The sequence below is a fragment of the Furipterus horrens genome, unplaced genomic scaffold (assembly GCF_987537825.1).
Source record: "Furipterus horrens unplaced genomic scaffold, mFurHor1.1.pri manual_scaffold_4, whole genome shotgun sequence".
Lineage (NCBI taxonomy): Eukaryota > Metazoa > Chordata > Mammalia > Chiroptera > Furipteridae > Furipterus > Furipterus horrens.
Genome location: NW_028327174.1, coordinates 61,929,294 through 61,946,818, shown reverse-complemented (window position 1 = coordinate 61,946,818; position 17,525 = coordinate 61,929,294). Strand labels below are relative to the sequence as shown.

The 17,525-nt window shown below is 36.9% G+C and overlaps 1 protein-coding gene across 1 annotated transcript in view; it reads right to left on the bottom strand.

Moving 5' to 3' along the window:
• SRGAP1 (SLIT-ROBO Rho GTPase activating protein 1) overlaps window positions 1-17,525 on the bottom strand; it is a 276,096-nt gene that overhangs the window by 15,828 nt on the left and 242,743 nt on the right. The window contains exons 16-17 of the mRNA XM_090273550.1: window positions 5,589-5,694; window positions 2,314-2,538 (exon numbers count right to left, since the gene is read on the bottom strand). Of these exons, the coding sequence (XP_090129676.1) occupies window positions 2,314-2,538; window positions 5,589-5,694 (331 nt within the window). The remainder of the gene's footprint in view (window positions 1-2,313; window positions 2,539-5,588; window positions 5,695-17,525) is intronic.

The window sequence follows — 17,525 nt, the reverse complement described above, 5'->3', positions numbered from 1 at the left end:
TCTGACACGAAGGTTATTTATTGTACAACTCTGTAAAGACAAAGTTAACGTGCAGAGAACTTGTAGTGTTACAAATAATTCTTTCTCACAGAAGTGAAAATTTGTTGACTTCTAGTGGAATGTAATTATCACCCTATGGATGTACCAATTTTTTTGCAAATTCATTTCAATATTCCTTACTGCATATAAATTAATAGCGCTTGGATTTCTGCTTTGAATTGATTGCGTTTTCCATCTTTTCTTGACAGATGTTCACTGTATATCTGTGTGAGAATTATGATTTTATCCTTTGAAAAAACTTACCCTTTACAACTACTACCGCCTCTCCTCAAATGCATACTGGTAAACAAACATGCACTGGGCACAAATACAAACCTGAGGTGACTGTAAAAGCCTATTTATACTGTTGATGTTGGGTGACAAGAGTAACTACTGTATTATTGACTTTCTGTTTGGAATGAGCAATACCCATGGAGAACGCTGTGTATGGGGAAAGACATAATCAAGCACCCGTTACGGCTGCAAGATTCTTTACTGTGGGGCTTTTACTCTGTAAAAAAGTAGCAACCACAAAACGTCTGAGAGTTCAACACATCAAATAATACTGATCGGACATTCACATACTTCTTCATTTACCTTCTCAGAGCCAAGCCAGTCAATACCTTGCACACAGTTAAGTGTGCAAGTAAATATTTTTGTACTGAATTTCATGTGTGAAATTGTTGGATATACTATAAAATTGGCAACTGTCATAATTCATTGTTAATTTAGAAAGCTGGAAAGAGTCAGCTCTCAGTTTTCTTAAGGCATATGACCACTCTGGTTTAAGATCATATTGTGGTTTAAGTGAAAAATAAGTGTACCTTTAAGTTACTTAAGATCTTTCAGCTACTTATTCTGCTTCTACTTAATCCCTGGTAAGGCAAAGGGAAACAAAGAGTTCCCAGGAGGGTGGAGGATGAAGGCTCAGACACTTCTATTTCTAACTGCTCCTGCATCTGAGCTGCCTGGGGCAGTTTCTGAGATAGGCTGGGAGAAAGCAGCTGAGTGGGAGGATTCATGTGGGTTTTGGAATCAGACAGACCCAGGCTGCCTCCAGTTACCACCAGCCATTGAACAGGCTCCCCGGTCTCTCTTTAACTGACTTGGTAGGTGATTGTGAGGGGTTACAAAGGTCACACGCATGGAGTAGCTGGTATGCAGCAGGGGCTCAAGGAACCAAAGCTACTTTTATTGTATATGATTTCCTAGAGGTTGGAACCTATATATCAAATAGTGAACACACACCTTTTAGGGTTTTCTATCAATGGTATTATTCAATTGCCTATAGCCCCTCCATTTTTACCACTTTAATGAAAGGTGTCTGTCCTGCTGTATTTTAAAAAAGTGATTACCAGAGGGAAAGGGGGGTGCAGGGAGGTAGAAGAGGGTAAAGGAGGGATAAATAGTGATGGAAGGAGATTAGACTTGGGGTGGTGAACACATAATACAATATACAGACGATGGATTATAGAAATGTACACCTGAAACCTATATAATTGTATTAACCAATGTTACTCCAATACATTCAATAAAAATAAATAAATAAATAAAATAAGTCATTGTTATCGCAACAATATATTAATGTAATAAACTTGCTCAAAATAACCATTACTGCAATTGTTTAGAATAATATTAGTAAGAATAAAAATACATTTGGTTGATTGGGCTTCTTTAAAAATTCGAATTTTAAAACTACTTTATAAAAAATTAAAACTATTTCAGAATGAAAATAAAATGTCAATTCAACAGTTATCTTTTCTTGATGTACTAGTAAAAATTCAAATAGCTCTATATAATACTGAAACCTTTAATTCTCTACAAAAGCCATGATAAGGTGGATGTATCTGAAAAGATGTCATCCTTGGAGAAAAGGGAGGGATGAATAAGTTTCTATAATAAGAAGCCAGTGTTGTCATGGGTCTTAGAATCCAATTTATCTCAAGTGCTCCTACTGCTGCTCCCTTTTGTTAGTAGGAAGCAACGGCAGTTTCCGTTCAATTCTTTTAATTAAAAAGTTGATATTTAGCGCCCTCTGTGGCACCTGGCTGTTGGACGTGGGTCCGACGACACGTGGAGAGCTCCTCATTCCTGGAAACCAGGCATCCCCTCCACTGTCACACGACTCACCTGCTGATAAACCATTCCACTGTGATCTACTGAAAGTCAGCCCTCAACACAGGGGTTTGGGAGGGAAGGAAGGAAGGGAAAAAGTTGGCTTCTACACTTTCATAATATTTCCAGGGGCAGAAGGATTAAAATTTTTGAACTTACCAGTAGTCATCTCCAGCCATACATTTCTCATAAACAGGGCCGTCCAGCTCTTTAGCATCTGGAAAAATGGTCTCATGGTGGATGATGATGGTTTTGACAATTTCATTCACATGAGCCTGGCAAGACACTTGATCCTGGATTTCTGGGACGGGCATCAATGTCGGGCCAAAGCAAATGGCCAAGTTATAAGGGTCCATCATGTTTTCATCACTGTATTGTGAAAGACTGAAAGAAAGCAAGGAAGGAGTTATAAAAGAGTAAGGGAGAAAAAAGAAAATTGATGTTTAGTAAGATACTCCATGTTCTGAAAAATAGGGATGTAAAACATCTTCTTTGTTTTTTTTTACTAGAATAAAATGATATTCCATCCTACTTTAAGTTGACTCAGCAAACGCCGAAGAAAGTAAAAAGAATTATAACCCTTCAACCAGATAGAACTGAAAGGGGAATGTAAATTCTACTTGCTTAATTAAGTGGCATTTTTCAAAGCCACAAGGGAGTTTAAGATAATCTCTACTACAATGGAAACTGTAATAAACTAAGTGAGTTTCATTTGTAAACTCTATGGTGGGGTTCTAAGTGCGTCTCAAGTAAACCTGGAAAGGACAGTAGCAATTCCATAAAGCTTTATGGAGATCTTTAAAATTGTCCTCCCACTACTCAAAAACATCTCCAATTTCAGTTTTCTCCTATAAATCTTGAGGAAAGCCTAAAGGAAAACAAAGCACCTATTCTTTGTAACCACTGAGAGAAAGCAAACAACCCCAGACTCTGTAATTTGCTTTTGGGAAGACTAGCAACTCTAGAGATAGTGAAGGGGAAGAGAATCCTCAATTCTCTCATTCCGTTTAAAGCTGGGACACTACAAACTTTGGGGAGATTTCCAGTTGCCTACTATTAATGTCTAAATTCAATTCCATGGACAGTTGTAAGATATTTTTCCACAAGTGACTCAGAATGAGCCAGCTCTTTATTGCTGTGTGTCTAACACATGAGCAAGGCCCTGTTCTAGGGAGAACCTGGAGATGTTATCTTTCAGTGTATAAAATGTCGATCTTGAAATGTAAAATCCAGTTGCACAGATGACAAATGGAAGGAGAAAGAAGATACCAAACTACCTTTGTGAGATGGTGACAGACACAAAGAAACTGAGAAACCACATGACATGATATTTTAGCCTCTTTTGGAAATAAGATAGCCTAGAAAGGAGAAAACACAAAAGCATAATTTCCACAGCTAACATATGTCTTCCCCTTCTGCCACTTCTCAAACATACAATCTTTAAAAAAAGTTCACAATAACAGCCACGATCATGTTACAGATCATCTTAAAAATGGATGCAGGAAGGAGAAGTGAGAATCAGAATAAGAATGGTCTAATTTTCAAAAGACAGACTTAAGCTCAATGGGGAAAGTCACAGTTAATCACTCTGGGTCTTTAATTCAGTGCTGGCTTGAAAAGCAAAAACTTGACATAAAAATGCTACTTATCTATGTTTTGATTTTATAATTGAAAAAGAAGAGGTAGGTTTTCATTTCAAAACTCCTGTCCCAAGCATCCTGCCCTAGGCAATCGGTCTTGTCTCTGCAGAAGGCAGGTGCAGGGAGCCGGGGGCATCTTTGGGTAGAAATGCTGGGAGCGATTCCAGCTGCCTGATTCATGTCACAATTGCCATTCTGTTCAGATACATGATGAGTTAGGTTCAGGTTTCGAGAACTTCCTTGATTCAAAGTCTGTTTTACTAATCTGTTGTGGTTTATTGGTTCCCAGTTGGTTTCACTCAGGTGTATCAGGAGAATTTGATCAGGACAGCAAGGATAGAGGGGACCTACAGGAATGCAAAGCACTCCATATTGTGGAATAGGAGGCACATGCAACTAAAGGTGAAAATGCCAATTCTTCAGATTTTACACCTGCCTAGGTGACTAGACTTAATATTTAAAACAATTTTTTTCTTTTGCCCTGGCTGGTGTGGCTCAGTGGATTGAGTGCCAGCCTGCAAACTCAAGGGTCACTGGTTCAATTCCTAGTCAGGACACATGCCTGGGTAGTGGGCCGGGTCCCCAGTTGGGGGAGTGTGAGAGGCAACCACACATTGATATTTCTCTCCCTCTCTTTCTTCCTCCCTTCCCCTCTCTCTAAAAATAAAAATAAATAAAATCTTAAAAAAATATTTAAAAAATTTTCAGTTACAATTTACACACAATATTATATTAGTTTCAGGCATACAACATAGTGATTAGACTCAGTAGATCTATTTCAAGGTGAAATTTTATGGCTTCTATTTAACCTCAACATAGTTTATGCCCATTGCTCTAGATACTGTTTATTTCCAGTGGCGATGTCTGTACAGCAAATAGGTTCCTCTCGTCATTTGTGGAAGTTTTAGTTCCATTCTGTATGGTTCTCTGCCAGCACTTCCCTAGTGTACGGTACTTAGTTTCTAGGGTCAACCTGAATGGGCATGATTTTGGGAACTGTCAACAGGGTTCTAAAAAATCCCCATGGCTTTTGAGAACTCAAAACCTCTAGTGAAATAGAGAAGAGAAAATATCCTAATTTTAGGAAGGGGGAATCCATGCCAGGATGAGAAGGCGAATCCCCAAGCTAACTCCCCCTGGATTTATTTCCAGTTGCTTAACTGAAACACTGAATGGCAAGGGGACTCCCAGATACAAGTCGGGGAAGATGCTCTTATAACAGCCCCTGTATCAGTACTGAAAATCAAATTGCTTAAATTAAAAAGTTTCTTTGAAAATAATGCAGTAATTTTTAAGACTTCTGTTACTTTTTAAAAGAGGTTTTAGAAATAACTTTTGGTTAAGAAGGTCGCATTCAACTGACTTTGCAGAAATTCTTTTTTGGATCTGTGTATAAGCCTCAGGTACAATTCCCCTCTTTCCCTGACTACAATGTTAAAAATCACAGAAATTTTCTACAGTGAGCAGGTGGTTTACATCATTTTGACAAAAACATTAATGACATTAGCTTTGGATGAAAGTTTGAAAAACACATATTTCACCGAGTAGTGTTCTTTTTAGTGATATTTGTATAATTTTGCATTTATGACCATCGTTTCCACATCTTTCATCTATCATAAAATGATCCCGATCTGCTGAGGGAAAAGGTACCTTCCATCTATATTCAATCATCTGTGACTCTGCTGATAAATGAAACCCAATGTACATTTTACAGAACCCAAGATCAAAGACAGCATTCAGAGCTGTGGCAATAGAATTAAGATGGGCATTTTGGCAGGGCATTAGGGTACTTACTGATTGAGGAAGGCAAAGAGGTACCTCATCACTATAAGGACCGACCTGGGCAAGGTCAGGAGGAGTTTGCGGATGTGAAGCGCCCTCTCATAGAGATTATCGACTCCTGCAGACAGAAGAGGGTATGTATGGTCAGGGTCTTTTCACTTGCCACATTAAAGCACAACACTATAGGACCAAATTTTATATTTGAACATAAGCAGCCCTTTGCCCTTGGGTGAGATGTAATCATAACCAATACAGAGAATAAGTGACCAGTCTGGGTATAACACCATTTCTGAAGACTTCTCCTCTGACCCATCACTGTTTCCTCTGATTTTCATGGTCTTGGCTTGAGCAACTCAGAGTCTTCTAGATTCAAAAATAATTTTTCACTTGCTAGTTCAAGATTTTGCATCTGATATGGTTTCAACTCCTTTTATTGCTCCATTTAACTAAAGCAGCTTTGGGGGATGTTCTCCTTCACCCCATTATTCATAAACTTATCATATATTTATTTGTCTGTTACTATGATTCAGGCCATTCCGTCGCCAAAACTACCATAGTATTTTATTTATATGATTTTTACTTTGTCTTATACTATTTCATCAATTTTTTAAGCAACATGTTTTAGGACAGCCCACTGGGTTTCCAGCACCGAGTTAGGCATTAGGAGTACATTAGTGATAGGATTCCTGCTCGCACAGCACTCACCCCCTGGTGTTTACAGCGATTTGTTTCTGTATCCTGTCTTCCCTGTAGGACGGTGAGCTCTCTGAAGAGATGGGTATCTGCATCTTACTCGTATCATTTTACCTCTTTACCAGGAACACAAATTGTCCAAAGCGTCTCAGTACTAAAGTGCTTATGATCAGCAGCAAAAAGGTTACTGTTAATAATCCATTATCTGCATATAGTGGTTTGTATTTTATAACGTATTTTCACATTCATTATCTAACTTAATGTGGACAACAATGCTGTGCAGTGGGCATGGCACGCACCGTCATTCCTGCTTAATGGACTGGGGAAAACGAGAGCTGGGTGCTTAGCTCACCCAGGTCAGCTGGCTAGAGAGGGGAAGCTGGGACTAGAACCTGTTCTGTATTTCCTAAGTCTGGCTGTCTTTCTTGGATTTCAAAGTATCTTTATAAAGTATAACTTTGAAGATATCTAATAAGCATACATTTGAAAAAATATTGCAACAACACTTTCAAAGCTTACTATAATTTCACATTACTACATTTATTCTTAATGGCTCTAGAGATATTCATGTATCCTACTTGAAAACCTCAGACTTTAGCTTCTGACACTATAGCCAATTGAATCTCTTCCTATTTCTCAGGTTTGTTTGTTTTTTTAAAACCTTCTCCCATCCACAGAAAAGGTTATTATTCCCCAGGAATCTCTACTTGGTTCTCTTTAATGGCAGCCTCATCCAGTCTCAAGGTTAGGACCATCACTCTTATGAAGATGGTATCTTGGCTTCATTTTTCTCACTCATGTGGACCATAATAAGCCTTGTTCTTTCTACCCCCTGAATATCTCAATGATATCTCCTAGTTGAAATCTTTATTATTTCTGACTTAGACCATCATAATACTGTCCTAACTTAGTTTCCTATTCTAATTCTTCTTAAACCAGTGGTTCTCAACCTTGACTTGGAATTGCTTGGGGAGTTTTTAAAAATGCTGATGTCCAAGATTCTTTTATGCAGCCAAGGCTGAGAACCACTGCCTTAATTGCTCATGCCAAGCTCAGGTCCCCAGAATCTCAGGTGCTGACCCCAGCTACTTTCCACTTATCAAAACACCCAGTCACCGAGGCATTTTATTCTTCTCTCTGCATGGCTGAAAAAGTGAAAAGTGTATTAGGAGCATTCTCATTTAACCACTGATGAGTTCACAAAACAACAAATAATTTATCAGGATCCTTGGGACAAATCACTTTCATTCCCATCTTTGAGTATGCCATAGCTGGAACTATTACTGTCATCTTTTAGAAAATGGGATTTCAGTAACTCTAATCAGAATGTAAGTAAAACATGATCATCCAATTAACATTCCTATAACTCTTTAAAATTTTCAACACAAACCAATAATTAATAATTGTGATTTCAGTAATATTGAAATTAATACATTTATATCCTGTATTTTAATTTGTAAAGTAATATTTCAAAATGGGAAAAATATAACATTATGATTCATGTAGGTTAGGGGCATATCTGTTGAATTTAAGTACTATGTTTAATATAGTTTCCAGACAATGATCTTGATATTTTCTGAAAAGAAAAATAAAAGGCTTAAGAAACCATTATTAAACAGGAACATAAATTTACTCAGGCCATGAGAACTCAATAATTAAGTTTATCAACATTTCCACCTAATTCATCCCCAGTGTCCCAGTAGGACCAAAACACATCCCAGAGTAATCTGTCTTCCATGACAACTTCATGGGCCACTTGGCAAACCCACATTGTACAGAGAGAGGAACTGAAATACCTATAGATGAAGTAATTTGCAATGCATTGAGAGTTTAATGGGGATAGGGGGGCACTTTGCATCTATAAATGCTACATATTTAGGCATAGCTAGATTATTGTTTCATATCCAAAATTAAATGGTTAAAAGGTTATTACCTGAAATAACTAATTTTTTAAGGAAATGACTGTTATTGCTCTTTTCAATTAAAGATAAAAAGATAATTTAGTACACTTGTATTTAGAAAGTTTATCTCAACAAATAAGCAAAATCTCTCAAAGGTGAAATTATACATATAATGACCCATTCTTAAAAGTATACATTGAGATTTACTAGCATTTATTCCCTTGGTCATTAAAAATTGTGTGTGCATAAATGATTTTACATTCATGCCTCAACACCAAACAGTCACAAAGTTCAACATACTAATGTAAATAATAAACTCTAAAGATGAATTGTCCCATTAATGGTCCCCTGATTGGCAATACCTTCTACTCTTTTTCCAGTCACTTATAGAGCCATATAAGGGTTATAGTTAAAAACAAAATAACAACAAAAAACTCAGCCGTTGTTTACTGAGGATCTGGGAGTATTTCAAGAGTTAAGCCTACTGCTTCTCTAAATTAATCCTCAGTGTAAGGTTATGGTGAACTATCAGCGAGAGGGTGTTAGCAGCTGAAAACTAACTTGAAGATCTTAAAGAAAATAAGAAAAGGAAAGGAAAGAATGCAAAAGAGTCACTTTTAATGCATTATTGATCTGTAAATCTTTGTCAGATCCCATAGGATGCAAGTCATTTTCAGGCTAGAAGAGGAAACAGGCATTACTTCCAAGGGGCTTAATGTTAATTCAAGATCCTCTTGTTTCTATCTCTCAGCTCTAAACTTAGTTACCCTACCCATAAAGACAGTTTCAAATTTTACTTTAAAAGAATTACCAATTCCATAGCAGCATTATTGATAATAGCCAGGAGGTGGATTAACCTATATGTTCATTGATGGACAGATGGTATATACACTTGATAGAATATTATTCAGCCTTAAAAAAGTAATGAAATACTTATACACACCACAAAGTGAATACATCTTGAAGACATTATGCTAAGTGAAGTAAGCCAGACACAAAAAGACAAGTATTGTATGATTCCACTTACACAAGGTATCTAGAATAGTTACATTCATAGAGACAGAAAACAGAATGGTGCTTGTAAGAGATGAGGAGAAGGGAGAAATGGATTATTGATTAATGGATACAAAGTTTCAGTCTGGGATAATGAAAGATGTCTAGAGATGAATGGTTTAGTGTTCCTAAACTGTACACTTAAAAATGGTTAAAGTGGTACATTTTTAAAGTTACGTATATTTTACCACAATTATTTTAAAAAAAGGATTGGGAAGGGGTGCTGTGAGATGCAAATGAAAAGATTTCAGGAGAGAAAAGCAACAGGAATAAAAAAATGTGACACCAAAATGACTAGATAAAATTGAGTCAGGCATACATTCTCTGCAACAGCAGTAAACACAAATCAAAGCAAAACAGAATTGCTGGCATTCCTGAAGTAGCAGCTCTGTCCCGAAGACCTCAGACCACAATGGCTGGGAGCAGGACTCAGATATGTATGACCTGACTGGTTGCTCAACAGGCTTGCAGTGTGCATCCCACAGCCGTCTTACTGAGTACAAATGACTCATTCACTCTCCGGAGCCCAGGTTGCTAAGGACATTGATTAATGCACATTCCTAGCTGGCTGTGGGTGTGGCAATTTGGGTCTTTCATAATTTTAAACAGCCTGAAAAGATGGATCTTTTCTTCCCCCCAGAAAAGTTGTCAGTGAGGAAAACCAGTGTTTCACTTGGATTTCCTTTATGATGGGCTCCCCCCCCGCCCCCCACAATTCAGACTTTATGTAATTAGGTGAAAGTAGCATTCATCCCATCTTGGTCACATGCTCTGAGCTCCGCAGCCTAATTTATGTTCCTTTTTGAGTATGGCAAGGTTTCCGTGTCAAAATCCCAACTTCCCAGCGTGTGGGTTTGACAGCTCTCTGTAAATGGGTGTGAAAGGTTCCCCACAAAGCATAAGTTACTTCAGAAAATGGCAAAAAGTTCAAAAGGCCTGTATTGGAAAGGGCAGCTCTTCTGTGGCACTATTTGCATAAGTATTGGTTGGTCAGAAAACAAATAACAAATCACAAGATGCAAATTTATCCTCAGGTATGAAGACAGAAGGAAATTAATGGCCATACTTAAAAATGGTTTATTTAACAGGAAGCACACAAATACTTCTGAGCTCTATAGCCCAAAGAGCAGTACTCAAGGTGACTTTAACAGGCTGGGCCAGTTCAGTTCACGGTTAGGTTCTAACAATGTCAAGGAATTAATCAATTTGTGTGTGTATGATAGTGAGAAAAACAGAGTGGTGTTCTAGTAATACATCTGGATGGATCTTAGTCTAGTCTTGAGATGAGTTACCAGCTGTTCTTCTAGATAAGAAAGGAAATGCTAGCAACTCTCATTAACTATTAATAGATTTACTTCTGTGAAGTAAGCCATTGTGTTCTTCCCTAGTTAATTAGTAACACTAGAAATATATACATAATGCTCCTCCTTCTTCTGAATTATTATATTAAAGTTAGTAAAGAAACTGAATCTTAGCTTAGGAAGCTTTACCTATTCAGTTCAGATACTGAGTCTAGGAAACATTTTTAAGCGTAAAAGAAAATTATTATAAGGCATCAAACAAATTTAGCGTTCAGAGAGAAAACCACCATGTTTGCAATAAAGCTGAAATAATTTTTAGCAACAAAAACATACACTAGAGCACCAGGGAAAGAATTCAAAAGCTTTCTTTTTTTTTCATGAAAAAAATTAGAAAAGAGCAAATAGATTTATGTACTAAGAGGCTGATAATACTATTTTTTTATAATTGTAAAATCACTGAAAATATTTACTGATATAGGAAAATGTTAATAATATTAAATTAAAAAACATTTATAAAGAGCAAATATAGTATAATGAAATTTTTAATGACAGATTTTTTGAGATATAATTTATATATCATATAACTCCCACATTTAAACTGTACAATTCAAGAGATCCAAGATGGTGGAGGGGTAAGTGGAGGCTACACACTCATCCCAGGACCAATCTGGAATTACAACTAAATTGTAGAGAAATTATCCTGAATAACCAACTGAACACTAGCTGGAGAGAAGCCCTATAACCAAGGACTTATGGAAGAAACCACATCATAATGAGACTGGTAGGGAGTGTGAAGGAGGTGAGTGAGGGCCGGCTGGACTCCCAGGGGTGGCAGCTGAGGTACTGGAGGGATATTTCAGCAGCTGACCCCTGAGAAGTGTGGGGTCTCCAGCTTACAGCACTAGAGCTAGAAAGGAACCTGGATAACCTCCAGCTGTGAAAAGCAGCAGGGATTCTGTCTGCCAGGGAGCGAAGACTGGAGATGCACAGAGCGAAGACTGGAGATGCACAGAGCCTCTTAAAGGGTCAACACACAAAATTTCATTTGCAACCACTTACGCTGGGCTCCAGCAGAGGGAGGGCAGAGTGGACTAGAGAGGCTTGAGGAGAGTCTGGGGATGGTGGCTCTGGGGAGAGAACTGAAGGAACAGTTGGTAGTATCCCTGTGCTGAGTCATTCCACATACTGCAGGAGTCATCCTTCTTAGGCAGAGCACTCTTCCCGGAGTGGCATCAGCCTGAGGTGAAGCAATAGCCCAGCCCACAGAAGTTACTCTGCCCCACCCAGTGGTGCTCAAGCCAGGCTGCTTAAGGCTGTATCACTGATTAGTTTAATAACTAAGGTTGAAAATACAAAGAAGCAGCCAAAATGGGAAGACAAAGAAATAGGCCCCAAATAAAAGAACAAGAGAATTCTCCAGAAGAAGAACTAGATGAAATGGAGGCAAGCAATTTATCAGATAGAGAGTTTAGAGTAATAATTATAAGGATACTCAACACCATGAAAAAAGGCATAGGAACCATAAAAAAGGACCAGTCAGAAATAAATAATGCAATATCTGAAATAAATAATACACTGGAAAGAATAAGCAGTAGGAGAGATGAAGCAGAGCATAGAGTCAGTGATTTGGAAGACAAGGTAGGAAAAAGACCCTCAGGCAGAGCAACAAAGGAAAAAAGAATTTTAAAAAATGAGGAGAGCTTAAGAAACATTTTGGACAACATGAAACGTAACACCATCAGCATCATGAAAATACCAGAAGGAGAAGGAAGAGTGAGAAAGGGACCAAGAACCTACTTCAGGAAATAATGACTGGAAACTTCCCTAATCTGGTGAAGGAAGAAGACACACAAGTCCAGGAAGCTTTGAGAGTCCTAAACAAGTTGGACCCAAAAGAAGCCTATAACAAGACACATCATAATTAAAATGACACGACTTAATGACAAGGAGAGAATCCTAAAAGCTGTGAGACAAAGCAGATAGTTACATACAAGGGAGCACCAATTAGACTGTCATCTGATTTCTCAACAGAAACATTTCACACCAGAAGAGAGTGTTGTGAAATATTCAAGGTGATGAAAAGCAAGGACCTACAACCAAGGCTACTTTACCCACCAGGGATATCATTTAAAATTGAAGGAAAATAAAAAGCTTCTCAGACAAGACAAAGCGAAAGGAGTTTGTTAACACCAAACCAGTATTGCAACAAATGTTAAAGGGCTTGCTTGAAGAAGAAGAAGAAAAAGAGAAAGAAAAAAAGAAAAAAAGAAAAAAAAAAAGAGGAAAATAGTCAACAACAAAATGGCACTAATTATGTATCTATGTATCCATTAGTGATCACCTTAAATGTTAATGGCTTAAATGCTCCAACCAAAAGACACAGGGTAGCTGAATGGATAAGAAAACAAGATCCATATATATACTCCCTCCAAAGACCCATCTCAGATTGAAACATACACACAGACTAAGAGCAAAGGGGTGGAAAAAGATGTTTCATGCAGATAGGAAGGAAAAAAAGCTGGGGCAGCAGTACTTGTATACGGCAAAATAGACTTTAAAACCAAGGCTATAGTAAGAGACAAAGAAGGACACTACATAATGATAAAGGGAACAATCCAACAACAGGATATAACACTAGTAAACATTTATGCACCCAACATAAGAGCACCTAAATATGTAAAGCAAATCTTGATGGACATGAAGTGAGAGATAGACAATCAGGGATTTTTAACACCCCATTGACTTTAATGGATAGATCTTCCAGGCAGAAAATCAGTAAGGAGACAGTGGCCTTAAACCACATACCAGATCAAATGGATTTAATTGATATCTTCAGAGCATTTCACCCCAAAGTAGCAGAATATACGTATTTTTCAAGTGCACGTGGGATGTTTTCTATGATAGACCACTTATTAGGACACAAAATAAGTCTCAATGAATTTAAGAAGACTGAAATTATATCAAGAATTTTCTCTAACCACAAGGCTATGAAACTAGAAATCAATCACAAGAACACTGAAAAACACACAAAGACATGGAAGTTAATAACATGTCATTAAAGAATGAATGGGTCAACAATGAGATCAAGGAAGAAATCAAAAGATACGTTGAAACACATGGAAATGAGGACACAACAATCCAAAATCTGTCAGGCGATGGGAAAGCAATCCTAAGAGGGAAACTTATTGCATTACAAGCCTATCTCAAAAAACAAGAAAAAGCTCAAATAAACAATCTCACTTCACGCTTAAATGATTTTGAAAAAAAGAACAACAAACAAAGCACCAAGAGAGTAGAAGGAAGGAAATAATAAAGATCAGAGCACAAATAAATGTAACAGAGTCTAAAAAAAGGATACAAATCCAAGAGTTGGTTCTTTGAAAAGATAAAAAAGACTGACAAACCTTTAACCAGATTTAGCAAGAAAAAAAGAGAAAGGACCCAAATAAATAACATCAGAAATGAAAGAGGAAAAATAACAACTGACACCAAAGAAATACAAAGGATTGTAAGAAAATATTATGAACAACTTTATGCCAACAAACTGGACAATCTGGACAAAATGGATACAGTCTTAGAAATATATAATCTCCCAAAACTAAATCAGGAAGAATCAGAGAATCTGAATAGACAGATTACACCTAGTGAAATTGAAGCAGTGATCAAAATACTCCCAACAAACAAACGTCCTGGACTGGACAGTGAATTTTATCAAACGTTCCAAGAAGAACTAACACCTTTCCTTCTCAAACTATTTCAAAAAAGTCAAGAAGAGGGAAGACTCCCAAATTCTTCTGATGAGGCCAGCGTTATCCTAATTCAAAAACCAGCTAGACAGGACAAGGAAAGAAAATTATAGGCCAAAATCCCTGATGAACATAAACGCTAAAATCCTCTACAAAATATTAGCAAACTGAATACAGCAATGCATCAGAAAGATCATACACCATGATCCAGTGGGATTTATTCTGGGAATACAAGGTTGATACAACATCCACAAATCAGTAAATAAGATTCACCACAAAAACAAAACGAAGGATAAAAACCACATGATCATATCAATAGATGCATAAAAAGCATCTGATAAAATCCAGCATGCATTTATGATAAGAATGCTCAGCAAAGTGGGAATAGAGGGATCATACCTAAACACAATAAAAGCCATATAAGACAAACTGACTGCATCATACTCAATGGGCAAAAACTGCAAGCAATCCCCTTAAGATTTGGAACAAGACAGGGATGTCTGCTTTCACCTCTTTTATTCAACATAATACTGGAAGTCCTAGCCATAGCAATCAGAAAAGAAGAAATAAAAGGCATCCAAATTAAAAGGAAGAAATGACACTGTTTTTATTTGCAGATGGCATGATACTGTACATAGAGAACCCCTAAGATTCCACCAAGAAACTACTAGAGCTGATAAATGAATCGGTAAAGTAGCAGGATCCAAAATTAATATTCAGAAATCAGCTGTATTTTTATATGTCCATAACAAACTAACATAAAGGGAAATTAGGAAAACAATCCCATTCACACTTGCTTCAAAAAGAATAAAATACATAGGAATAAACCTAACCAAGAATGTAATAGACCTGTACATGGAATATTATAAGACACTGGAGAAAGAAATTAAAGAAGATATAAATAAGTGGAAGCTCATACTATGTTCATGGGTAGGAAGAATTAACATTATTAAAATGTCCATACTACCCAAAGCAATCTATAGATTCAATGCAATTCCTATCAAGATTCCAGTGATGTATTTCACAGAACTAGAACAAATATTTCAAAAATTTACGTGGAACCACAAAAGGCTCCACACAGCAACAGTAATCCTGAGAGAGAAAACAAAGTTGGTGGAATCATGCTGCCTAATATCAAACTATACTGGAAGGCCATAGTAATCAAAACAGCATGGTACTGGCATAACAATAGGCCCATAGATCAATGCAAAAGAATAGAGAGCACAGAAATAAACCCACACGTTTATAGTAGAATAATATTCAACAGAGGAAGTAAGCACATAGAATGGGCTAAAGATAGTTTATTCAATAAATGGTATTGGGAAAATTGGACAGATATGTGCAGAAAAGTTAAACTAGATCACTTTCTTAGACCACACAGAAGAATACATTCAAAATGGATCAAAAACTTGTGTTAGACCCAAAACCATAAAAATTGTAGATGAAAACATAGGCAGCAAAATCTCAGACATTGCTCATAGCAATATTTTATTAGATATATCTCCCCAGGCAAGGGAAACAAAGAAAAAATAAACAAATGGCACTACATCAAACTAAAAAGCTTTTTCACAACAAAGGAAATCATCAACAAAATAAAAAGACAACCTACAGAATGCGAGAATATATTTGCCAATACAACTGATAAGGGGTTAATATCCAAAATTTACACAGAACTTAAAAAACTCAACACCAAAAAACCAAACAAACTAATTACCAAATGGGCAAAGGACCTGAATAAACACTTCTCTGAAGAGGACATACAGATGGCCAATAGACATATGAACTCAATGTCACTAATCATCAGAGAAATGCAAATTAAAACCATAATGAAATATCACCTTGCACCCATCAGAATGGCTATCATCAATAAATTAACAAACCACAAGTGCTGGCGAGGATGTAGAGAAAGGGGAACCTTAGTGCACTGCTGGTGGGAATGCAGACTGGTGCAGCCACTGTGGAAAGCAGTATGGAGATACCTCAAAAACACAAAAAACAAAAAAGAAAAAAACAAACAAACTACAAAAAAAAAAAAAAAAAAAAAGACTCTGCCTTTTGACCCAGCGATCACACTTCTGGGAATATATCTGAAGGAACCCAAAACACTAATTCAAAAGACATAAGCACCCCTATGTTGATTATAGCCATATTTATAATCACCAAGATATGGAAACAGCCCAAGTTTATCCTTTATAACAATGTGGATGGACCTGGAGAACATTATGCTAAGTGAAATAAGCCAGTCAGAGAAAGACAAACACCATATGATTTCACTCATATGTGGAATCTAATGAACAAACTGAACTAACAAGGAAAATGGGGACAGACAGACTTGTAGATGGAAAGCAGATGACAGCTAAGTATGGGGAGGTCAGGGAGTGGACGGGTCGAGCAAAAAGGAAAAAGGACTCATGTACAACAGTGTGGTAGTTGCTGGGGACAGGGGGGTCTAAGGGGACTAAATGGTAATGAAAATAAACACAATAAAGATTAAATAAAAAAAATTAAGTGTACAATTCAATGGTTTTTAGTATATTCACAGTTGATCAACCATTACCTCAATCAATATTAGAACATTTGAAGACCTCAAAAAGAAATCTCACATCCATTAGCAGCCACTTGATATGATACAGTTTTTATTAAAATTATGTGATTGTGCTAAATCCATATAATGGAGTATTATTTGGCAATAAAATAAAGTACTGATACATGCTACCACATGGAGGAACCTTAAGACATTATGCTAAGTGAATGAAGCCAGCCACAAAAGACCACATATTATATAATTCCACTTCTCTGAAATGGCCAGAATAGGTAAATTTATAGCTAGAAAGTAGATTAGTAGCTGCCTAGTCCTGAGGGTGGTGGTGGTTATGAGTAAGTGGGAAATGTGTGCTAATTGGGAAGTGTTTCTTTGTGGAGTCATGAAAATGTTCTAAAATTGATTGTGGTGATGGGTGATGCTGTGAATATACTAAAACCATTGAATTGTACACATTAATGGATAGATTGTATGGTACGAGAATTATCTTAAGAAGGTATTTTTAAAAGTGTACAGGTACATGTAAAGAAAAAATCTAAAAAGACATTAAAAAGGTAAACATTATCTTTGTGTAGAGGAATTATAGGTGATTTGTTTTTCTGGTTTATTTTCTAATTTTTCTACAGTGATCGCATATTAACAGCACAATAAACAATTGCTTTCTTAAAAGCACTGATTGACTTTCTGCTAATTTTAATGAATTATTATTATTT